The sequence below is a fragment of the Copadichromis virginalis genome, linkage group LG7, assembly GCF_057382275.1.
Source record: "Copadichromis virginalis isolate Kocher_CV1m ecotype Utaka linkage group LG7, C_Virginalis_male_GT1.1, whole genome shotgun sequence".
In the NCBI taxonomy this organism is placed as follows: domain Eukaryota; kingdom Metazoa; phylum Chordata; class Actinopteri; order Cichliformes; family Cichlidae; genus Copadichromis; species Copadichromis virginalis.
In genome coordinates, this window is record NC_140624.1 from 65342942 (window position 1) to 65368666 (window position 25725).

The 25725-nt window shown below is 42.7% G+C and overlaps 1 protein-coding gene across 1 annotated transcript in view; it reads right to left on the bottom strand.

Moving 5' to 3' along the window:
* spire2 (spire-type actin nucleation factor 2) overlaps positions 1 to 25725 on the bottom strand; it is a 55030-nt gene that overhangs the window by 15195 nt on the left and 14110 nt on the right. Inside the window, exons 2-8 of the mRNA XM_085464781.1 lie at positions 9834 to 9877; positions 8662 to 9054; positions 6431 to 6511; positions 6166 to 6330; positions 5406 to 5492; positions 4782 to 4899; positions 1221 to 1387 (exon numbers count right to left, since the gene is read on the bottom strand). Of these exons, the coding sequence (XP_085320907.1) occupies positions 1221 to 1387; positions 4782 to 4899; positions 5406 to 5492; positions 6166 to 6330; positions 6431 to 6511; positions 8662 to 9054; positions 9834 to 9877 (1055 nt within the window). The remainder of the gene's footprint in view (positions 1 to 1220; positions 1388 to 4781; positions 4900 to 5405; positions 5493 to 6165; positions 6331 to 6430; positions 6512 to 8661; positions 9055 to 9833; positions 9878 to 25725) is intronic.

Genomic DNA, 25725 nt, shown 5'->3' on the forward strand with positions numbered 1-25725 from the left:
GGCAGATCGTGTGGACACTTGTGAGTCTTCCCTCTAAGGCACACGTGTCGAACTCCAGGCCTCGAGGACCGGTGTCCTGCAGGTTTTAGATGCGTCTTTGATCCAACACAGCTGATTTAATGGCTAAATGAGCTCCTCAACTTGTCTTGAAGTTCTCCAGAGGCCTGGTAATGAGCTAATCATTTTATTCAGGTGTGTTGACCCAGGGTGAGATCTAAAACCTGCAGGACACCGGCCCTCGAGGCCTGGAGTCCGACACCCCTGCTCTAAGGGCAGGGTGCTCAAACTGGTGGCCTCCACCAGGGGGCTGGTGGAGGCCCTTTGTTCTGAATTTCTGTTCAGGTTCAACTCATTTGTCAGAGCCACAGGGAGAAACTGGAAATGAGCAAAATAGCTGCATGAACCTCTGGAGGCCCCTCCTCTGAAGCACATCCTGTAGTTTTAAATGAAAATCCTATTTGGACAAAAAGTCAAATTTCCAGGAATCCTAGAATCCCGGGCTAATGTTAATCCCATCCAAACTGACTCATTTTCCTGGTCAATTCAAACAGAGTAACATTGAAAACATCACCCCTGTGGAAATGTTTGCACAGCTTAAACTATAATCTACTTTAAATTAGTTTGGAACAGCTGAGATATTACAGTAAGTAGTTGCTGTCTGCAGTGCCTTACAGGATGGCCACAGACGAGGTTTAAAACGCTTGAGAGACTCGTTAAACCGTCACAGATGTACTCGGTGCAAGGAAAGAAGCAGGAGAGAGATTGTGACATATACCCAATGCCTCATTTCCTAACCAAAAACTTGCAGCACGTAGCAGTAGTATAATATGAAATGTGAAAGCAAGGTGAAAATGAAAGAAAGGACTGAGGAGGCAGACTGTAAACATGTCATTCCCTCTGGATTAAGCAGCAGTCAGTTTTGACCTGCAGATATCTCCCCCCATGCACATGTGAGGATAGTTTTTAAAGTGCTAAAGCGTAGGGGAGCTTTAATGTTTGATGTAACACAGCAAGAGCAAGAAGAGAGAAAGAAAGAATTTCCCAAGTTGCTGAGTCTTTGTGCAAAAGAGAAAGCGATTCTTCCCAGTCACTGTTTCATTTTCCTCCTCAGAGAGGAATCTTAACCCACTTAGATTGGGAAACAGAGCGTGTGCTGCTGTTAAAAACAACACTGAGCCCACTTTCCTATTCCCCTTCAAGATCACAGAGTTCCAGCTCACCTCTGATATGTTCATCTCCTCCATCTCGGCCAGGGTCGGGGCCTTGAGCAGGATGCGAGGACGGGTTGGTGGCCGGGGTCCGAGCTCCGACACGGATAGGTCGATGCATGAAGTGGATTTGACATTGCAGGGACACGTCTGAGCCAGACAGGGCAGAGAGCCAAATGCTGAGGGAAGAGAAACCAGAAACCAGAAAATCTCAGGTGTGCTGAGATCAGAAGGGAGTAATCAGATGCACCCTGTGTACCACTTTGGAGTCAGTGCAATGAAGCAGCTCCGCCTTATTCCATAAGTTGCAGAAAGGTTCTGTTTTCAGTTTTGTTCATATTGTCAGAAAGGGTTAATACTCATAGGCATCACGACCTTCCAAGAACAGCAAATTCTTGGTGAGGACTCAGTGAAAAGCTCCAGGCCGGAGCAAAAGCCTTGGCACCAAACTCATAACTTTGACAGTCCCCCTGAGCCAATTCTGAAATTGCTCTTCCTTCATTAAAAATACAAAAAAACCCAAAAAACAACAAAATTTAAAAAAAAAAAAAAAAAACAGCCAGTGGATACAAACAATGACATGAGACGTGCTGTTCTGATGTAATATTATGGCTCAATTTGTCCTAAACCACCTGCCACAAACCTCAGTGAATCATGTTAACTGTGATTAATTTAAATTTTAGCCCTATCCAAATTTATTCACACTGAAATTCCTACAAATACACTATATGGACCTCACCTCTTAATCTTTAAATTCAGGTGTTTTCAGCCTCATTGGCACAGGCATATAAGATCAAACACCTCACCTGGAGTCTGCCTTTGAATAACATTTGTGAAAGAATGGGTTATTAAAAAGAGTTCACTGAATACTATAACAGTACGTCACACTTGCAACAGATTTATTCCCTCATAGATTCCTCCTGTGGCATTAACATCAGCACAAAAGCTGTCCACTGGGAGCTTCACGACATGGATTTTATGTCCAAACAGCTCCGGTAGGTCTAATGCGTAGCACTTTGGTCCATTTAAGGTAAATATACAATAAAGCAAGCTAAAACAATTAACAGCATCAACACCTTTCTGTCACAAAACTGAGAGTACAACTTCTTTATAAAGTCCCTGCAGAAGCAGACCACTATTAAATGGCTGAAAAAATCCTGTAGGAGTTTGAGGAGACCAAAAAAAAAGGATAAAAATAACACAAATACTGGACTTTTCCAAGTAGCCAGTCAATCCATGCTTCCATAAACTTTTAAGGTGGTATAAGTAAAAACTAAAGGAAAAAAATAATAATAAATGTGTGTGGATCAGCCAAAACCTGCTAAATTCATTGGTTTGATGGTTGATGGTTTCGAAAATAACTCTAAAGTCTGCATTTACACAGCAGTAATTGGAAGTCCTCTAAAAGCACAAAGCAAGTGATTGACTTTAATTCTTAAATTGTATTTTACCCACAGACATATCAGCATAAAAAACTCCCTTCAGATACAAGTCAAGACATTCGATTCCTCTTTCTGAATAAAAGCATGCCAGTCCCAGTTGACTAATTTCAGTCTCTGCAAGGCAGCTTGCTTTATAAACAGTCCGCACACTAAAACACGCTGACCTTGATCTGAAAATAGCAGGTCAATATTTATGAAACGTGAGATGACCTTCATGTGTACTGCAGCTCTAAATAGAAAAGTATTGTTGTGACTCTCAAAAGCTACAGTACAGAATGTCCAGACTCACTATGATGCAATTATTTCATCAGTTTAATGCAACTGTATTCACCTCTGAAAGGGCAACTGCATGCAGCTGCAAGCCAACTAGATCAACAAACACACGCTGTAGACAGGCTTAAATTTAAATATAATATTCATTATAATGAGAACATTATTGAGCACTTGCAAGGACTGATGAGGTTTCTGACAATATAAATAAACTTTCATTACTTAATCTATATACAAACAATAGATTAGGCAGTAGTTTAATATGTACTTGTGAGTGCTTTATTCTGCAAGTGCATCCAGTCAGAACAACAAAACACAATATGCAACCACTTTATCAAAGAAGTACTTTGTAGGTCTTTCTATCCAGCAGCTTGCAGCTTGCATGGTACAGCTGGACTCTACACAAGCGAGCTCAGTTTTTAGGTCATTGACAGGGTTTAAAAACCATTACAGAGTCCCAACTCTCGTCCCCTGTGATGGTCCTTATAACGAAAATAGGGCCAGCTTGACAGAGAAGCTGATACTTGCTCGGTGCCTTGGTTTTAGGCTCATGGTGACACTCAGGGAGTGACCCAACAATAGCAGCAGGTTATTAAAGCCCTGTCCAAGGAGACTATGAATATGTTTGTTTGTTTTTTAACTCAATGTTAAAGTTAACTTAATGATCACACTTTACATGGTAAAAACGATCTGTGTTTTATCTTTACTGCTGGAATGACCCAGTCACAGGTCCCTGATGCCTAATAAAATACCTGACCGTACATTCTCTCCATGATATTTACATTCTTGTTAAAGACTATTAGCAGTGTACTGCTTCTAAAATATGGTCTAAAAAATTAAACCATGTGTTTGTTTGCTGGGATATGGATTGCAGAGTGGGAGAAGGGTTATTTTAAAAAAAAATATTTTTGCCTTTATTAAACAGTGCAGTGGTGGAGTGTGAAATATAAAGTTGGGAAAGACCTGCAGAAGGCCTTGGGTCGGTACAGGCATTTTTGGCAGGAGTGCCTTAAACCTGCATTCTTTCTAATGGTCAGCAGGGGGCGACTCATGTGGCCATAAAAAGAACTAGAGAATATGCAGGCGTCCATGAGGAAAGGAAAAAATGCTCACTTGATCATTGACCTATTTCCTGTAAGCACTTTCCTGGTCGGTTTGTGACCTCAGTCACTACTTTTACGTCTTAATTATAACAACATGGATTTCCCTCTTCAAATAACTGTAATTGCTGTCTTTGTGACTATCAGTCTCTTACACCATTGAGGGAGAATTTTGGCCCAATCTTCTTTACAGCATTGCTCACTGAGGTTTTTATGCGCAGCTCTCTGTGGTATTTCAGTCAGGTCGAGGTTTAGACTTTGACTGGGTCACCGCAGCACTTTGATTCTTTACTTTTAGAGTACCCGGGCAAAATGTGGATGCAAAATGAGCACAAATCATCCCGTGCTTGAAGTTGGTTTGAGGTATTTGTGCTGATGGCGTGTGTTTGGTTTTCGCCAAACATCAAACTGAAAATAAAAGTTTATTTAATCACCCAGTTCTTGGTACCTGGTATCTCTTTTGGGCAAAAGCAAATGCTATGGTGAAATGTGCAATATGAAACCTGTCCAAACTCTCTTTTCCCAGCTTATCCAAACTGAGTGGAGGGATACCAAACAGCAGAAATTAGGTTTACTTGTGTCACACGCTTTAAGCCTGTGAACCAGGACTCGCAGGTCTCCTTTGGCACTTTGTGTCTTAACAACAATCTCTAAATGCAAATCTATGCAGAGCTTTTGAACCTCCTTTTGATTAGTGGCATTCTTTGTTCTGTTTATTTTGTTTTATCTATCAACACCAACATCAAAGATTGTTCCCTTACGTCTCGAGCTGGGTGGAACTACTGGTCTAAGCTTCCTCTCCTGCTTGATCTCAGCCAGGACCCGGTCATGGAGGGACTGCTGCTGTGGGGGAGGAGGAGGGAGGCTGCGCTCTGAAACCTAAAGAAGAGAGGCAATTAGGTCACATCCACGAGTGAGAAATAAATATAAGTTTATTACTTTTGTACTTTGAAGAGAGATTTTGATTACTCAGTACAGGTTATGCAGTCCATGTCCAGATGTTGAAATTTAAAAACTATGACACAACCACACAGAAGAAAACAGCACTGTGCTATGATATCAGTGAATGTTAGAAATGAGGCTTAATAAACTTCCAAACAAAAATAAGACATTTACTGGACATCTAAGTATTATTTATTAGCATGTATCAAAGAGGGCAGCATTAAGAAAAAAAACCTAAACTAAACATTGTCCACTGGAGGTAGTTTTTATTTTTATTGCACAAAAACACGAGCGCACGATGGTAAAGTGGAGACTGCATCCATGACAGAAGCATTACACTGCTAACATAACTTCAGCTCTCTGCAAGCACCTGCACAGACAGCGTGCTAACACTAAGCTAGCCAAGAACGCAGAGAGAGGAAAAAACCCCTAAACCCACTTACTGGTTTAAGTGGAGGTCTTGATCTGATGAAATCCAGGATCAGTTCATGAGCATTTCTCTTCACTCTAGTAGGAATATCACCGTCCACCTGAATAAGCCAGGAAACAATGCAGAGCTTACTTCCTAAGTCTAACTTTTGTCAAGATAGACAGAAGGCTAAGATGGATAGCAGCGACTCTTTTTTGGCCTCTTGATCAAAGTACATTGCAACATGTTATAAACATCACATAGTCAAAGCAGATAAAACAGACTCCACACATCCAGGAGCATATTCTGGAATCGAAAGCTGCCTATAAACTATAACAGAACATTAGAAATATCCGACTCTCTCACCATACTATACTCATTATAATGTATAGAAGTTAAATAGAAATTGTAATCACAATCACAGCACATGCTGTAATCTGCTGGTATTTTCAAAAAACTGCAGCTGCTGCCAAAACAGCAGAAGGCTGAGAAAGGCCTTTATTAATATTTGCATTGTAAAGCTGAATTATGCATCTGCCTGTGGAGAAGGCCTCGAGATGATTCACTGCCACATGCATGCCTCCCATACAACATTTTCTTTCTGCAGTGAAGCCAGTTTACAATACATGCATGATGCAGTAAGGTGCCTGAAAAAGGCCTCTAGTCTGATTCCTGTCTGCCCTGAGATGACTCCTATCAAGTTTCCAGTGAAAACATTTCAGAGCTTTAAGTGCTTACTCTGCAAAAACAGCTCCACTGATTTCAGCTTCTTTACATCATGTCTGAACTCTCACCATAACTTTGCGTAGCTGGAACTTGCGAGCTCGTATGTCCTGCATGAGCATCTCGAACGGCGTGAGGCTGAACTCGGTGGGCAGCGGGTTGAACGGCTGCTCCTGCACCTTCTTCAGCTTCACTCCCTGCCTGAGCTCCTTCATCAGCTGCACCCACAGACGGGCCTGGCATTAAGCAATACGCAAACAACAACACCACTCATGTGCATGTGTCAGAGCAACAACACTGCTGTCCTCCCTGTCACAGACTGAATTCTCCCCTCACCCAGTCTCTGTGTTTCAGAGTGTCCAGTTCAGCCGTAGATCTGTCTTCCAGAGATTCCTCTGATGAGATCTTCTTCAGCATCTGGGCAACAAAAACATTTTTTGTAGACAGCAGCAGTTGTCCATGACGACTGATTTTTACCTCTAAAACATGCCCACATCCACCTATAGTAAGTAAAGCAGGTCTGTGCTTCAACATAATATTACCTTATTGTGTGTGTATAACCTCTTTTTAAGTTTTGTGGATATTATACATGGTTATGCTCAGGATATGTCGACGAGTTTCCACTGGAAATGCCTTTTGGTTAAACTGTCAGCAAGGAATTTGCATTTGCACTGTTAATTTTTTATATAACTTTAATGCACATAAAAAACAGCTGCTTGTTTAAGTGAAAATACATTGATGGGGTTTTTTTTGCACTAATAAAGTTGTGGAGTTGTATTTTGTCTCGCGTCAATTATATTGTCAGTTATATTGTTATTGCAAATTTTCAAATGTATATCGTGATAAATATTTTTGGCCATATAGCCCTGCCCTAACATAAATTACTGCAGAGATTCTGTTGACTTTACAAATTTAGAAAAGGTATAAAATGGTTAAATATGACACTGGAGACAAATCCAGTTACCCAAAGCTTATTTACAGAAATTCATTTATAAAGGCCATGAAAACCAAACGTTCCAGCTCATCCTGCTTCTTCCCCCCCTGAATTCTTTGAATAACTTTAACTTATTTTAAAAGCATCCACAAATCAATTTGTCAGTGTTTTGTCAGAAGTGTTTACACTTCAGCTGCTGATGTGACATTTTAATTGCTTTCAACATCTGCAAGTCCACTAATACTTCAACTGTTTTAGCACCTAATAAGTGTACATGAAAGTATCAATTGAAGTATTTGTGATAGAGATGCTTCGGGAATTTTTCAGAAAACCTATCAAGATGTAAGCAAGTCAAAAACTTGATAATATATCAAGTTGTGGAAACCAGAATTACAGCATATTGCACTGACTGACTCGGAATAAAGTCTACATTCATTAGTCTTCCCATATGTTCTTGATGGGACAGCTGTGAGCGTGTCATTTTGGGTGAATGCTAATTAATAAACCATCACTAATGTTAGTTGCTAACAATACATATGAAGCCATTCATATCATTTTTGTTGCCCCGCCTGAGTAAATTATTCAGACAGTTGTCTTCTTCTTCTTCATTTGGCTGCTCCCTTTAGGGGTTGCAACATCTGCCTCCATCTTATTCTAGCATCGCTCACATCGCCCTCGGGCACACCAACCCTCTGCATGTTCTCCTTCTCTACATTCATGAATCTCCTCTGAGGTTTATTTTCCCCCTGCCTGGAAGCTCCAATTTTAACACCCTTTTAAAATTATTTTATTTTCACTCTTGCTCATATCCCTCTGTCACAAGTCATCCCTGACACTCCACCAAATCCACCCGTCTCATGCTCTCTTCTTCTCCTCTTTTGTGCACTGTCCATTGCTTTGGATGGTCGACCTCAAGTGTTTAAACTCATCTAAACTTCACCATCTCTGCGCCTTGTACCCTGCTCTCACTACAGATCACAATGTCATCTGCAAAAGTCTCAGCTCAAGGAGACTCCTGCCTGACTCCTGTCTCCTGCCTTTTTAAAAATTTTTGGGTTGGGTTGGAGGGTAAAATCAGGCGGAGATACAGCTGCTGAAACAGAAAGGTATTAACTAACAACGACTCTGGACTGAAGGCTCTCTGCCTCATCTGGATCTGCTAGAATGACACAGTGTCAGTCTACCATCTGCATGTACTCATGTAAACAGCTTTCTGCACCATGTTTCTGCTAAATATCGACCAAAAAGCAGAAACACTGCAGTGACACGCCGCAAGTCAGATTTAAGGTTGAGTAGTTGGAGGAAACTGTGGAGGCGGCTTCTTCAGTCATTTATCAGTCTGCAGGATGTAAACAGGAATATTAATGGAGAAAGGCTGTAAGAATTTCACATTTAGAGGGCACACACAAACACTACACCACTGAAGCAGCAGCTGTGGCGTGTCAGTTATTCTTGTTTACACCTGTTTACAGGTGGCACACACCTGATGCTTTCAAGGACAGCTGAAACCTGAGATTGCATTACGCTGCTGAGTCAACTCTTTATTGTTTTTCTTCTTTTTAACATTCCAGTCTATCCTATGAATACAAAAAACAAAACATAAAATGACGAGATGATAACAAACTCAGCGTACCTCCTTTGCATCTCTGATCTTGACGAGGAAGGTCTGCAGCTCCAGGGTCTCAACAAACAGAGCCCTGCAGACGGCCTGGTAGTGCTCCGGAGCCAGACTTGGGTTTGCCAGTCGAGATGCACACAGCGCCATCACCTGGCGGAACGTACACACCGGCCTGATTATGTCCTCCCGGTCCTCCTCTTCCTCTACCTCCTCCTCCTCCTCTTCCTGTCCACTGTACCCCTCATCTGTTGTTGCGTTTCCGGCGGTGCTGTAGCCCCCTCCGCTTTGATCCCCTGCCGCCATGCGTTCGATGAGGCGCTCCAGCTGTGGGCTGAGCTCGCGCTCCTCAGTGTCATCCAGCCCCCAATCCAGGGCTCGGTAGATAGCCACGCCAAGCAGGTGGACCAGCTGGAGGGATGAATGAGGAGGAACACAGAAAGTCAGTTAAAAGTATTGCTAATAACTGTTTTACAGGTCCAGATAAATATAATCTAATTCACATAAAAGACTCCCTTTTAAGCATTCTTCACCCATGTTGCTGTTGCGAAGCTGGGATGTCAAACATAAGGCCCAGAGGCCAGAAGCAGCACCGCAAACACTCAATCTGGCCCACTGGATGACTTTGGAAAATGTGAAAAGGGACGTCAATTTTGGACTTTTCACTGAATTTTTACAGTTTTTAAAGTTTTACAGTTTTCGTGGTAAAGACATCCCCCACTAGTATTAAATAAACAATTAATGACAATAAAATTTCCTTTTTTCCCCACCAACTACTATAGATTTGTAATTATTATCATTATCATCTATTTATTTAATTTTTACAGTGGGTCCACTGTAAAATTGTGATTACAACTTAACCTGAAGGTGGCGATGTTGTCTCACTGTCCTAATCCCTGCCTTCCTGTTGAAAGGGATTTTTCCCTTCCACTGTCGCCAAATGCTTGCCCATAACATTCAGACAGCCTGATAGGATTTCTTTTTAACTTTGTAGAGTCTTTACCTTGGAATATGAAAGTGCCTTGAGGTGACTGTTGTTGTGATTTGGCGCTATATAATAAAACTGATTTGAACTGAATCTACCATTGTTTTCAGTAACAGCAACTTTGACCCCAAGGACAAGGGACAAAAAAGTACTACACACCTTTGAAAAGCCTGACAGTAACTTATGTCTAGAGTTTCTTTCTCACCTGGCACTCTGTAGCAGGAGAACGAGGAGGCCCATCAGTGTCATCTAAAGAGACAAAAACAAAAAGATGAAACCAATAAAACCAATCTGCAAAGGTTAAGATTTTGCAATATTTTACACCTACTCCTTTTCAATCTCTAAAGAACAGAGAAAAAATGCAATATTGATTTATACACTTCACCCATCTAAAAAGTTTCATTTCCAATATGATTAAAAAAAATGCTAATAAATTGTATAAAGTAAATCCTTTGTACAATATTTTAATATACAGCAAACTAAATAAAAATATCACCTCATATACCACCTAAATGTAAAACAAATAAAGCAGTCTCCACGTGCAAAACACGAGATGTTGATTTTCTCAACAAGTAAACCCACATTAAGGCGTTCTGTCCTAATTCTCCTCTGCGTCGTGGATCTGGCTCATTTATTGATTTGATTTTATGCTATTACAAACTTTTTTCCCCACCTCTCTTCTGTGGTGCTGCCCCATTATTTAGCTTTAATGACTGAGCTTAACTTTTGAAACTTGAATCCAAACTAAGATTTGTTCTGAGCAGTTCGCATCTCACTTTTTTAATACACCCCTCAGGTTCCCCCCCTTGCCGATGTAGCCTCGTTAAAATGTCCCAAAGCACAGATTTTATCATTTAAATTAGTTTTACATAAATTTGAGTATTCTGGAACATCCTTCAGGCAGGAAAAAAGGACAAAACCAGTCTCACTTATTATTTGTAATTTTTGAGTTTTTCCCTTTCCAGTATAAATATTTAAAAGCACTCTGCTGTACGATTATGGAGATGGATAGGACTCTTTTCTGCAGCAGCCGTTTTTCACCCCGATTCACTTCCATTTAATGCTCGTCACTTGTCATATAACACACCAGAGACATGGTTAATGGGCACATGAAGCAATTTGCACCTGTCCCTGCTTCACTTTGCTCAAACTACAACGTCACAAAGATTGATTACGAAAAAGCACAATTTTAAGGTCCAGCTGCTTCTCAGACTACATAAATGTGGAGAAGCCTGAGAAAATATCTATCAAGGTTTAAAAAAATTATATATTAATCAAAAATGTGAATGAAAATATTAAGAAATGTCCACTTTCTACTGAAGAGGTGATGCTGTTAACTGCTGCATTTATCAAGGCATCCAGTGTCTTTGAGTAAAATTAATGATTCTGAAATCTGGAAATACAAAAATTAAGACAAGAAATGAAATCTGACTTCCACTAGAGCTTGATTTTTTTTTCTAATGATCTTTATTTACAGAAAATACATAAGACCACTCCCACTCTTCACACGAGGGAACAAGTAACATAGTGGAAACATTACCATGTGTGTTTATCAAGTTTTTCAAAGTTTAGTGATGGTTTCAAACAAGGTGGGAAATACAGCAGCAGAGCAGTTTGCATGATGAGCTAAGATAAGATAAGATAAGATAAGATAACCTTTATTAGTCCCACACGTGGGAAATTTGTTTTGTCACAGCAGGAAGTGGACAGTGCAAAAGTTATGACGCAAAAATTAGAATACAATAAGAATAAATACAGTACACAGCTGTACAGAATAGAATAAAATAATATACTATATACAGTAGAATAAAATAGAATAAAAATATACAATAAGATAAAAATAGAATACGAATGCTATATACAACTGAGTAAAAATACAACGATGCCAGAAAAGATTATTGCACTTAGTGTTATTGCACATGTGTGGATGTGTGTGTTTGTTCAGTTAAAGTCTTTGTTGTGGAGTCTGACAGCAGTGGGGAGGAAAGACCTGCGAAATCTCTCCGTCCCACACCGTGGGTGCCGCAGTCTCCCACTGAAGGAGCTGCTCAGTGCTGTCACAGTCTGCTGCATGGGGTGGGAGACGTTGTCCAACAGGGATGACAGCTTAGCCGCCGTTCTCCTGTCACTCACCACCTCCACTGGGTCCAGAGGGCATCCTAGAACAGAGCTGGCCCTTCGGATCACCCTGTTCAGTCTCTTCCTGTCCCCAGCAGAGATGCTGCCGCCCCAGCAGACCACACCATAAAAGATAGCAGAAGCCACCACAGAGTCATAGAAGGTCTTCAGGAGTGGGCCCTCCACCCCAAATGACCTGAGTCTCCGCAGCAGGTACAACCTGCTCTGCCCTTTCCTGTAGAGGGCATCTGAGTTATGAGTCCAGTCCAGTCTGTTGTTCAGATGAACACCAAGGTACCTGTAGCTGTCCACAGCCTCAATGTCCATACCCTGGATGTTCAGTGGTTGCAGTGGAGAATGCTTGTGCCTGCGGAAGTCTACCACCAGCTCCTTGGTTTTACTGGCGTTGATCTGGAGGTAGTTCAGCTGGCACCAGTCCACAAAGCTGCATAAAAGATTGCATGGCTTTATTGCTTTTCCTCTGATAAAGGATGGTGAAGCACCCCCCTTGCTGAAGGAGGCAATAAAGGAAACATTGAAGCACCTTTCTTTAGTACTTAGAGACACAAATTCAGTTAAGAGCTTTCTTAAGCAGGGTCAGTTTGACTGAGAGTACTGTAGCGTCACATTTCTGATTAGGAAATACAAAAATAGTTTACCCCAAGAGCTTTTCGAGCAGGTGACTGGAGTTCCCTAACATTATTTGTGCCTCGGCCCTGCTGAGGACAGCATGAAGAGTGAATGTGCTAAAATGATATAATAGTCGAGCACATTAGTAATTTTTGAAAACTACAAACAAAGAAGACTTTGAGTTTGTAACAAAATAATTGAAAGCTGTAAACACTTCCCAATAAGCTTTTGTTTTCCATGCAGGTACGATGGCAAAAGCATGAAAGGTTTTTTAGCTTCCAGCGCCAATGATTCCTGAACCAATAAGGATAGAGTATAACTGGGACCACTCAGGCTGGGCAGTTTGGAGACACAAAGCTGAGATTTTTTAGACACGTGCAGAGGAAGATGCTGAAGATGAAGCTTCCAGGCAGGAGGAAAAGAGGAAGGCCACAGAGGAGGTTCATGGATGTAGTGAAGGAGGACATGCAGAGGGCTGGTGTGACAGAGGAGGACGATGGAGATAGCGTGAGGTGGAAGCAAATGAGCCACTGTGGTAACTTCTAAATGGAGCAGATGAAAGATGATGAAGCTGGTAATGGAACCCACAGTTCCCATTATCCAAATGGATTCAGTTAGACTACAGTTAGACTACTTTCCACGGAGCTTGTTTTTATTCATCTCAGGTTGAGGAATAAATTCCACTGGTTTTCTTTAAACTGTGAGTGAGAGCATGTTATACCTGAAGATATTTTGTTAAAGAGCAAAATTAGGTTAAAGTTCACCAAAAAATTTTGAAAGAAAAATGTTTATGAGCCTAAATGTCGGAGAAAGTGGCTTGTATGTTTTTTATTTCAAAGTCTTTTGATGGCTTTATTTTCAACATGTAAATAAAAATAAGCAACAAAAGTGCATTGTAAACAGGTTAAGTAGGAAACGGATGGCAAATTGCCACCAAAAGCACTACACCACCTAGCCATTGCTTAACCTAAAGGGTTGAAAGGAGCACATTGTAGTAGTGCTCACAATAGTTTTTGTTGTTTCTGGTTTAACAAGCCCTGCTTTCTTCCCAGTGAATGTTTATTAAATCATGTTTCAAGTCAAGGTTGCAAGTTATTATTTTGTTATAAAATATTAAAACCAACTTTTCAGCTTTTTATTTTATGGCACGACGCATCCTGGTTAGCAGGATGTGTTGTGCCGTTTCCTTTCAGGGATGTTTTTGCAGTATTGGTATCGATGCGTGGGAGGGGCGAGTCAGCATGCCACAGCATTCACTGATGTCAACAACAAAGAGCCCTTAGAGCGTGATGTGAACCTTAGACAAACAGAGAGTTTCTCTGTTCCTTTGAGCAGACATAGATGCTGCTTCCATTTGGCGACAAAAGAAACTCTCCATTGTGATGCACACCCCACACCACCGCCTATCTGCAGGGGTGAGACGATAGCACGAAGCCCAGTAAACCTGTCAGACAGGTTTGCATAATACTTGACCGGGGTCACACAGTGTAACCAATGATACCTTCATCTGTTTCCCACAGTTACAACCCAATAAACACAAAAGGGGAGATAATTGTGCATTGAAATCGCTTCCAAGAGCCCTCCAGCTTAGATTCAGGGAAATGCAATAACCCAGTTAGCCATATGCATATATAGCAGAGACGGGGCATTACAAATTCTTGGCTCTGGGGCTTGGTTATGGTTAGCATCAGCTTTAGCCATAACAATATGTTATGCAATAGGTTCTTGCTCTTGATGAAGGCAGTCGCACTTCTCTCCTCTCCTCCTCTTCCTCTCCCTTAGCTTCCCTGCTTAGCCTATGTCCTTGTCTAGTCTCGTGTTTTTTGTATTACTTTTCCCTGGAACACTCTCTCACAGTCTGTTCTCTAAAACCTAAAAGAGAATTATGGATTTGATCAACTGGTCTCTGAATGCAATTGACACCCCTTTCTCAATGAGAAGTTTGGGCTTGGGTGAGCCTGAGTGCTGAAGATATCTACCTATTCGGAACCATGATTACAGGGTTCTTGCTGATAACGACTGTGTTTAGACTGTTCTTCCCATTCCATGCAAGGCCACCTGGGTTGGCTGGAAGACTGTTTACTTAGCCTGGCAGGGCGAAGGACACTGTCTCAGCTGAACTCTGGACACATACACACACACACACGCACACAGACATATATACACATGCAGACATACACTCATCCCCCCTCCAAACGCCTTCGACGCTTATTCCCTTCCGATGCTGGCGGTGGATCAAGGAGACCAGCACACAGGCTGTGGGCCATGTACTGTCTAATTGGGCTGTCTCTCACCCTTTACCCACCCCTGTTGCTTGTCATGTGTTTCTTTGGTGTATTAAGGGTTTTTTCATGATCTTTGTGCAGAGGTGTTTTTTTCTGTTCTCAAACTGATCTCCCTGTTGGAGCTCAGTCTGGGGGGAGTTATTTTTTCTCTCCTTATCTTTCCTCATGTGGTGCATTTTCCATTGTTATACCTCTCTGACCTGTCTTCCCCATGTGACGTTTTTGTGTAATGTATGTATGGTCAGAGGGTAAGATGGCGCCGCCATTGCGTGCAATAGGTCGGCAGCCTTATGAAATTTCCCCTTGTGGGACTAATAAAGGAATATTAAATCAAATCAAATCAAATAACCAGTTGCTTCCCATGTTTACCTGAACAGCTTTAGCTACAAGTTCATGTTAGTTAATGGCCACATCATGACAGCTGAAACTCAGACCATCAGTCTTCAGCAATGCTACTGGATTTGTAAGCTTGTTCAAATGCTCGTGGTCAAGGAAAACAAACTTTGATTCATGCACACACACTCGCATTCTGATGGATGAATCGGGGGATGCTGGGGATTTTCCTTTGGCACTGGTAATCTTTCGTAGACCATCTCGACCACCTGAGCCACAGCCTCAAAACAAGTACATGACTGATATATATATATATATATATATATATATATATATATATATATATATACACACACACTCTCTCGGAAATGAGATTTTTCATCTCAATGACATTTTTACCTGGATAAATTAAAGGCTAAATATAGTTAGTGAAAGCACATGAAATCAATAATTAGATGTTAAACAAACAGATATACTTACACACAACATCCTAGACATTTCCATTTAACTACCACAACTATTAGATCATGTTATTGTGGTGTCTAACTGCCATAAGGTGAACCCACAGTGTTCCTTCTCATTAGCTGTAAGTCACACATGGTCTCATAGCTAATGATGGAAAATGTTTCCTAAAAAAAAAAAAAAGGCCTGATACCCACACTCCCAGTCACATACAAACAGAGACATGCACTCACACACAAACACACACACTCTGCAAAGATGGACTTTGCCATCTGTTGCCATAGAAATAAGGTCTGAGAGACCAAATTCAAAAGAAACCATAAAATGACAGAAAGACAGCTGGGTTAGGAAGAGCAGGGCTTATTATAAATGCATAAAGTACATTTGAAATATGAAATTTACAGATGCAGCCTAAAATTTGCTTTTGGAAAACAGACAGCAAAAAAAAAAACCCAAAACAAAAAAACAACACTACGCGCACCACATACCTGTTATCCAATGTGTAAAGATAATATAGCAAAACTGCATAAAGACTACAATATCTATACACATGTTTGGCATTAATAAATCTTATCTTTTGCACAACTGATAACTGACGCTGATCAGCTGGTCACCTCAGGAGTAAAGCTGCTAGCTTATTGACCAGTCCTCACATGTTTATCACCTGGTCCTCATGCAGCTCTGAATCATTGTCGAGATATTTAATGTAGAACTGTTTACGTTAGACGTGAATCTTTTCCAAGATTGCTACTAGACATAAAACAGACTGTATATTAAAGACGGATGCCATCACCAATACCTAATGTTTCTGTACACATCAGCTGAGTTAGTGTTTTACTGTCATAGTTTCAGTTTTTTCATATTTGGAATAATTAATTAAATCTGACATTTGTTAATTAAAATTGAAAAACAAAATAAATAATAAATATAAATAAATTCGATAATTATTCATCCATTCTCTTCCGCTTATCTTTGTCAGGGTAGTGGGCTCCCACTACCAGCATGTCTTTGGACTGTGGGAGGAAGGCGGAGTACCTGGAGAGAACCGATGCAAACATGGGGAGAACTTGGGTAATTATGCATTTCAAATTTTAATTAATTAATGACACATTTGATTATTCACATTTTAATTATTACCGTAATTGTCGGGCTATAAGCCGCTACTTTTTGCACCAGCTTTGAACCCTGCAGCTTTTAGTCAGGTGCGGCTTTTCTATGGATTGTCCATGATTTTTGTCATATCGTAAGACAATTTGTTTTGTTTGTTCCGCTGTTGTACGGCACTACGTTGCCTGGCGGAAGGGCATGTGATCAGACACACAGTATCGGGGTTCAAGAGTGGTATGTTGGTCACATGTCCATCCGCCAGGCAACATAGTGCCGTACAAGTAGCGCGAAAAACAAACTCAAAGTAGCGCTACGCGTTCAGCGGGAGGTGTGGATGATAAACTTGCGAAAAGCAAGTTATGCTCAACTCCACCGGTGGAATCTGACAGCGTGGAAAAGTGTGAAAACATCCATGATCACCAACGGATTTCGAAGGGCTGGACTGCTGCATGATGAAGAGGAGGACACCGCCACGGCCCTTCTGAGGGTGTTCGACTCTGACACTGACAACGAGGATTTCTTTGGTTTTGAAAGTGACAACGAAGGAAAGGAGCTGAGAGTGGATGACGAAGCCATCCTGAGCCTGTTCGTTTCGACACTGGAGAAGAGGACTTTGGTGGTTTTAGTGCGCAGGAAGATGGTGGTGAATGACTGACTTTTCTTCTTGTTAAAGCCGTGTCACTGCACCTGAGCCTAAAAGGTAGGCCGAATCTATTTTTCTGATGTGCTGTAGGTTATTGTTATGTACTACATTTGTTACTCGTTTATGAAGCACAGTACATGTTTCGTACTTGTAATTACTGCTACTTTTACATATACCTAAAAAGTTGTGCAAATATGTACCCATAACTTGTTTTTCAAAATATTAATAAAAGGGGTGTGTCTCCAAACAGCCATCTCTTTCCTGACAATTCCTTTTGTGCATATTCTCTTATATATGATAAGTCAACATTGAAACACCTGCGGCTTTTAGTCAGGTGCGGCTAATGTATGTACAAAACAGGATTTTCCCCTGATTTTAGCTTGTGCGGCTAATATTCAGGTGCGCTTTGTAGTCTGGGAAATACGGTACATGGTTCCTGTATTGTACGGAGGGCTACTATGGAGCGCCAAAACACTTGTCAAATTTTATTAGATTATAACTTTTATGACCAACATTGCACCCTTTTTTATGGTGATGATTTTATACTGTATATCATAAATAGGGATATTCCTGGCGACTAATTTCTTATTCAACTAAATAAGTGGGGGGGAAAATAGACTAACTGACTAGTCTAAAGCTAAGAAGTACTTAGATATCAAGTTAAATTTGAGAACCGCTTAATGAACAACATCAAAAACTAATAACACACCTCTGTAATAACAAATATATTTATTTTCTTACTTCTTTTATATCTATTTATTAGGTTTTTTTGCACTGATGTAACCGGAGCCTCGTCGTCTTGTCTCTCTATATGCTGCATTGGATATAGCGGAGATAACAATAAAGTTTACTTTGACTTTGACCAAAGGCACTGGAACCATTAATTACATTCTTCAATAATGAATCATGCCTCACCTCGCATCGTGCATTATGAACATACTCCAGACAGACAGCGAAGAAGAAGAAAAACACTTAAAATAAACTGATGTTAAATATCATAACAAAACAAGCCACTACAAAAGATGTTCACGCATAACTAAAATATGACAAAAAATAACTTTAGAAAAACGACTAAATCGTGACTGAAAAGTGTGGTGCATTGTGTCTTGCATTATGAATGATGCACGTTGCTTGAAAATGAATGAAACGATTTCAATAAAAGTTAAAATATAATATTAAAAATAATAAATCATCCAGCTGATAAATGTAATCTCTCCTGGGTCTACACTGAGGCCTCCTCCCAGTAGGACATACCTGACTGGACCACCTTACCCAGAAGGTGACGGCCTCATCTGTCTCCTTTTGATGTGAAGGACTAGCGGTCTCTACTCTGAGCCCCTCCCAAATCACTGAATTCCTCACCTTATCGCTAAGGAAAAGCCTGCCCACCCCTCATACTAAGCTCATTTCTTTTGCTTGTATCCGCAATCTCATTCTAACAGTGTTAACTGTTAAAAGACGAGGCCTAGATTAACAGATTTATGGCATTTAAGACCACTAAAAGACTATCTAAAAGATCTATCTCCTCTGGTCTTAAAATGTGTTCGTGGGACTACCAACAGCCTTAGATGTTCTCATGGTTCCAGAGAGGGGCGTGGGGTTCTAAAAGATCAGAAATGTAGGCAGGAGCATCATGATTCAGAGCTTTAAAAGTCAATGCTAAGATTTTGAATTCTAAAATTTACTGGAAGCTAGAGCTGGGCGATAGAACGATAACGATATGTATCGCGATATAACTTTTACTCGATAGAGAAATTAAGCTATCGCGATAGACCTCGCCGCTCTTGTCCTCTTAAAAAAAAAAAAAAAAAAAAAAGGTCAGCCGATCCAAATTCAGTAGCGCAGAGCTGAACCAATCACAGCCGCAGCGTCACGTCGCGTGACTTGCTACGTACAGCACAAGTGCCAAGCCGCACGTGTGTTTGTTTGGGAAGCAGCCAGCGGGTAATGGAGCCAGCGCATAATGGAGGAAATGAGTGTGCCGACTAGAAAAATCAACCGAGCGTGACCGAAGAGAAAACAGATGATGGTTCCAATGCCGGAGAGATTGTCGAACGGAAGAGCCATAGAAGTTCCGTAGTGTGAAGGTATTTCGGCTATTTCAAGTCTGACAAAAAACAGAGTAGCGTGCACTGTAAATTGTGCCGAAAGCAAGTCTGGAAATACAATAAACTGGTGCATGCGTCACACTGTGCGCCGCGTTATTGTTTCGGTGAAATGAATTTCTACAATACTGTTACTGTTAATTCTACTCTCTGCAGTGTTTAAATGCTTACATATACACACAGTTACTGTCCCTCCACACATACGACTCGGTTCTGCTTCTATGCCGCAGCTTTGTTTACTTTTTCCCACCGAGGCTTCTAGACTTCTGATTGGCCAACATTTCTGCACGGTTAGGAATCTAGCGCCACCTGCTGCTTTGGCATGTTCATAGCAGCGTTTTCCTTCATTTCTGCCTTTATGTGTGGACGGGATTATTTTTTAAAACGAAAACGGAAAATCTCCGTTTTCAAAAATACCCGTGTACGTGTGGACGTAGCCTCAGTCTCTGACTGGAAGCGCTAATTCGTCATTCGGCTTTTGTCAGACTAAAGTAACTGTTAAAACTGTTTGAAAAGCTAAGCTATACAACAAGGAGAGATTGAGAATTTCCTTTTAGTTCTCAGTTTATTTGATATTGACAAAAGTTAGTCAGTTTTGTCTGTTCTTCTGTAAAACAAACTAAGATTTATTTTTAGAATTAATATTTTGTTTCTAAGTGGAATTGACAATTTAGTCTGTTTCATTTGTTCTATTTTGAAACTTAAACGCTTTAGCGGCTGCCTTTTGTGTAGTTTGCAATATTTGCCTTTATTTATCTGAAAAAGTCTCATGTTCCTTAAGTACATCTACCCTGTTGAACTTATTATGGGAAATAAATATTTAAAAACAAGCTGCTGATTATTTCACATTTTACTTGTGAGCAACGGCACATTTAAATCTTACAAATATAGTTATTTGGCTTATATCGTGATAGATATCGTTATCGCCTGAAATGAAAAAAACATATCGTGATATGAAAAAATCTCATATCGCCCAGCTCTACTGGAAGCCAATGTAATGGGCATAAAACTGGTGTAATGTACTCTCTTTTTCGTGTCTTTGTTTACAACTTTGCAGCAGCATTCTGGACTGACTGGAAACGATCAAGATTATTTTTGCTCAAAGAGACAAAAAGACTGTTACAGTAATCTAAGCATAAAATAAAAGCATGAATAACCATTTCTAACTCTGATTTAGACAACAAAGTTCGTAGTTTGGAGATAGTTCTTAGCTGACAAAGGCAGTTCCTAATTAACTGACGAGAGTGTTGCTCTAGGGACTTGGCGGAATAAAAAAATAACACCAAAATACCTGAGACTCGGCTGGACAGAGGAGCCAAGAGAACCAAGATGCTGTTTGATTATAGCTATTTGGCTGTCGGGGGCAATAATGAATGTTTCTGACTTCTCAGAGTTCAGCTGCAAGTAGTTGTCTCCAAGCCACTGTTCAATGGAAGCTAAACATTTTATTAAAGAGAAAAGTTTTTGGACTTCCATCGGCTTAAAAGAGCAGTAGAGCTGAATATCATCAGCATAGAAGTGATAAGGGGAACTGCCTAATTATAAGTCCTAGAGGTAACATGTACAAGAGAAAAAGAATAAGTCCCAGAACTGAACCCTGCGGCACCCCATATGCCAGGTCCTTAGAGTATGACATAAACTGATTTTCAAAAACACTAAAATTTCTATTGGAAAGGTATAACTGAAACCACTCCAGAGCAAGACCAGACACACCGACTACATCCCGGAGCCTGGTAACCAGATGGTATAGTCCTAACTTTGATAAGGACCAGCAGTCTTCAAGGACTACCAACTATAATGCTGTCAGGTAGGGTGTAGCACTCGGTTGTCCTTTGTACTTTTCAAATCATTAAAAGTGGATTTATTATAGTACAATAACCACCACGGGAAAATCACGTCAGTGCAACTCTGTTTTATTTATAAAGCCCCTTTATGAATCACTGAAGTAACTCTACATGTGTACAAAGAACTGAGGTAATATCAGGTGCATGCTCTAAAGCATGAAGAACAGAGTGAGCACTATAATGGGAGGACTGCGTGTTTCATGTTTCAGCAGCGCATGGTCAGAAAGCTGAAAAACTGCCTTATGTTTCACTTCTTGAAAAGTGTAGTTAAACATTTGAGTGGTGCAACCTTTTTATCTGACAAGAGCAATATGCGGACTTTGACTATGAGCTGGCCTTAAGTACACTTAGTGAATCCCTCTTAATCTCACCCTGTAGCCTGACCCTTGAATGTCTTTCAGCAGCCATTATATGAAGACCTTCTGACTATATATATATACATACACACACACACACACACACACACACACACACACACACACACACATATGCACACACACACGCACATATATACAGTGGCTTGCAAAAGTATTCGGCCCCCTTGAACTTTTCCACATTTTGTCACATTACAGCCATAAACATGAATCAATTTTATTGGAATCCTGCTGTTCACAAACGCTGTCCATCTAATCTGACTGAGCTGGAGCTGTTTTGCAAAGAAGAATGGGCAAGAATTTCAGTCTCTAGATGTGCAAAGCTGGTAGAGACATACCCTAAAAGACTGGCAGCTGGAATTGCATCAAAAGGTGGTTCTACAAAGTATTGACTCAGGGGCTGAATAATTATGCACACCCCACTTTTCAGTTATTTATTTGTAAAAAAATGTTTGGAATCATGTATGATTTTCGTTCCACTTCTCACGTGTACACCACTTTGTATTGGTCTTTCACGTGGAATTCCAATAAAATTGATTCATGTTTGTGGCTGTAATGTACGGTGGCCCCTAGAGACAAAGCATGTACAAACTCCAAAACACTTACAAATTCCAAATAGCACGCACAAACTTCAAAACACGTACAAACTCCAAAACACATGCAAACTCCAAAACATGTGCAAACTCCAAAACACATGCAAACTGCAAAACACATGCAAACTGCAAAACACATGCAAACTCCAAAACACATGCAAAATCCAAAACACGTACAAACTCCAAAACACATGCAAACTCCAAAACACGTACAAACTCCAAAACACATGCAAACTCCAAAACACATGCAAAATCCAAAACACATGCAAACTCCAAATCACAACGGAAGTGCTCCAGGATGCTAGGGGCAGTGTTGAGCTCGATTTGCAAAATAAACGGCAAGTTTGTTGCAAACACATGGGCTGTATGGGACGGTCTAGTCTCCGTCGCGCTTTCCAGGTTGCCTAGCAACCATGATACTAACCGCTGCAAACGTGTCATACAACTTTGTTTGACAGAAATGAAGGAGAACATATTTTTTTCATTTGTTTGTTTGTTTCTACAAGAGCTTTGTGTGATTTGATAAGTATCTGAGGCTGAGACCACAGGACAGTAAAACATAATTTTTGGGCTTCATTTCTGTACTGAACAGTCATTTAAGATTAGCTAGTAAATAACAATTAGCTCCCCTCCTTGAATCGCTACCTTATCGTGGTGGAGGGGTTTGTGTGTCACAGGGATCCCAGGGGCTATGTTGTCTGGGGGCTTTTGCCCCCTGGTAGGGTCTCCCATGGCAAATTGGCCCTGGGTGAGGGACCAGACAAAGAGCGATTCATAAGACCCTTATGAAAAGGACACCGAGGGAACAGTTTACCCTGCCCGGGATAGGGTTACCGGGGCCCCGCCCTGGAGCCAGGCCCGGGGAGGGTGCCCGAGGGCGAGCGTCTGGTGGACGGGCCTTAGTCCATGGGGCCCGGCCGGGCACAGCCCGAAGAGGAGACATGGGCCCATCCTCCCGCAGGCCCACCACCCGCAGGAGGCGCCATAGGGGTCGGGTGCATTGTGTGCCGAGTGGCGGCCAGGAGCGGAGGCCCTGGCGGACTGACCCCCGGCTGCCAAGACTGGCAATAGGGACATGGAATGTCACCTCTCTGGTGGGGAAGGAGCCTGAGTTAGTGCGTGAGGTTGAGAGGTACCGGCTAGATATAGTCGGGTTCACCTCTACGCATGGCTTGGGCTCTGGAACCAGTCCCCTGGAGAGGGGCTGGACTCTGTCTCAGTCTGGAGTTGCCCCTGGTGAGAGGCGGCGGGCTGGGGTGGGTATCCTAATATCCCCTCGGCTTGCTGCCGGTACGTTGGGGTTTTTCCCGGTGGACGAGAGGGTTTGTTCCCTGCGCCTTAGGGTCGGGGAACGGGTCCTGACTGTCATCTGCGCTTATGCGCCGAGTGGCAGTTCAGAGTACCCAGCCTTCTTAGAGTCCCTGGGGGGGGGGGGGGGGGGGTGCTGGAGGGTGCTCCACCTGGAGACTCTGTTGTCCTGCTGGGAGACTTCAATGCTCACGTGGGTAACGACAGCGAGACCTGGAGGGGCGTGATTGGGAGGAACGGCCTCCCTGATCTGAACCCGAGCGGTGCTCTGTTATTGGACTTCTGTGCTAACCACAGTTTGGCCATAACAAACACCCTGTTCGAACATAAGAGTGTCCATAAGTGCACGTGGCACCAGGACGCTCTAGGCCGTAGGTCGATGATCGATTTTGTAATCGTATCAGCTGACCTGCGACCATATGTTCTGGACACTCGGGTAAAGAGAGGGGCTGAACTGTCAACTGATCACCACCTGGTGGTGAGTTGGATCAAGTGGCGGGGGAGGACGCTGGACAGACCTGGTGCACCTAAACGCGTAGTGAGGGTGTGCTGGGAACGTCTAGCAGAGGCCCCAGTCCGCGAGATCTTCAACGCACACCTCCGGCAGAGCTTCAACAGCATTCCGAGGGAGACTGGGGACATTGAGTCCGAATGGACCATGTTCAGCATCTCCATTGCCGAAGCTGCTGCATTGAGCTGCGGCCGCAAGGTGGTTGGTGCCTGCCGTGGTGGTAATCCCCGAACCAAATGGTGGACTCCAGAGGTGAAGGGAGCCACCAGGCTGAAGAAGGAGTCCTATCGGGCTTGGTTAGCCTGTGGGACTCCGGAGGCAGCCGACAGGTATCGACAGGCCAAGCGGAATGTGGCTCGGGCAGTGGCTGAAGCAAAAACTCGGGTGTGGGAGGAGTTCGGAGAGGCCATGGAAAAAGACTTTCGGACTGCCTCGAAGAGATTCTGGCAAACCGTCAGACGTCTCAGGAGGGGAAAGCGGTGCTCTACCTGCACTGTGTATAGTGCTGGCGGAGCGCTGCTGACGTCGACTGAGAAAATTGTCAGGCGGTGGAAGGAATACTTCGAGGACCTCCTTAATCCCACTGACACGTCTTCCGAGGAGGAAGCAGAGTCTGGGGATGAGGGGAATGACCCGCCAATTTCCGGGGGCGAGGTCACTGAGGCAGTTAAACAACTCCTTGGTGGCAGAGCCCCTGGTGTTGATGAGGTCCGCCCCGAGTTCCTGAAGGCTCTGGACGTTGTAGGGCTGTCCTGGTTGACACGCCTCTGCAATGTTGCGTGGAGATCAGGGGCAGTACCTGTGGACTGGCAGACCGGGGTGGTGGTCCCCATCTTTAAGAAAGGGGACCGGAGGGTGTGTTCCAACTACAGGGGGATCACACTCCTCAGCCTCCCTGGGAAAGTCTATGCCAGGGTGCTGGAAAGGAGAGTTCGTCCGTTAGTCGAACCTCGGATACAGGAGGAACAATGCGGTTTTCGTCCTGGTCGCGGAACACTGGACCAGCTCTTTATCCTCTCCAGGATACTTGAGGGTGCATGGGAGTTTGCCCAACCAGTCTACATGTGTTTTGTGGACTTGGAGAAGGCATTCGACCGTGTCCCTCGGGGTGTCCTGTGGGAGGTGTTGCGGGAATATGGGGTGTCTGGCCCATTGCTACGGGCCATTCGATCCCTATACAACCGTTGCAAGAGCTTGGTTCGCATTGCCGGCAATAAGTCGGACTCGTTCCTGGTGGGTGATGGGCTCCGCCAGGGCTGCCCTTTGTCTCCGGTTCTGTTCATAATTTTTATGGACAGGATTTCTAGGCGCAGCCAAGTGGCGGAGGGCTTTCGCTTTGGTGGCCTCAGAATCTCATCTCTGATTTTTGCAGATGATGTGGTTCTGTTGGCTTCATCGGGTGAGGGCCTCCAGCTCGCACTGGAACGGTTCGCAGCCGAGTGTGAAGCAGCGGGAATGAGGATCAGCACCTCCAAATCTGAGGCCATGGTTCTCAGCCGGAAAAGGGTGGAGTGCCCACTCCGGGTCGGGGATGAGTTCCTGCCCCAAGTGGAGAAGTTCAAGTATCTCGGGGTCTTGTTCGCGAGTGATGGGAGAAGGGAGCCGGAGATCGACAGACGGATTGGGGCTGCAGCTGCAGTAATGCGGACGCTGCACCGGTCCGTCGTGGTGAAGAGGGAGCTGAGTGTAAAAGCGAAGCTCTCAATTTACCGGTCGATCTACGTCCCTACCCTCACCTATGGCCACGAGCTGTGGGTAGTGACCGAAAGAACGAGATCGCGGAT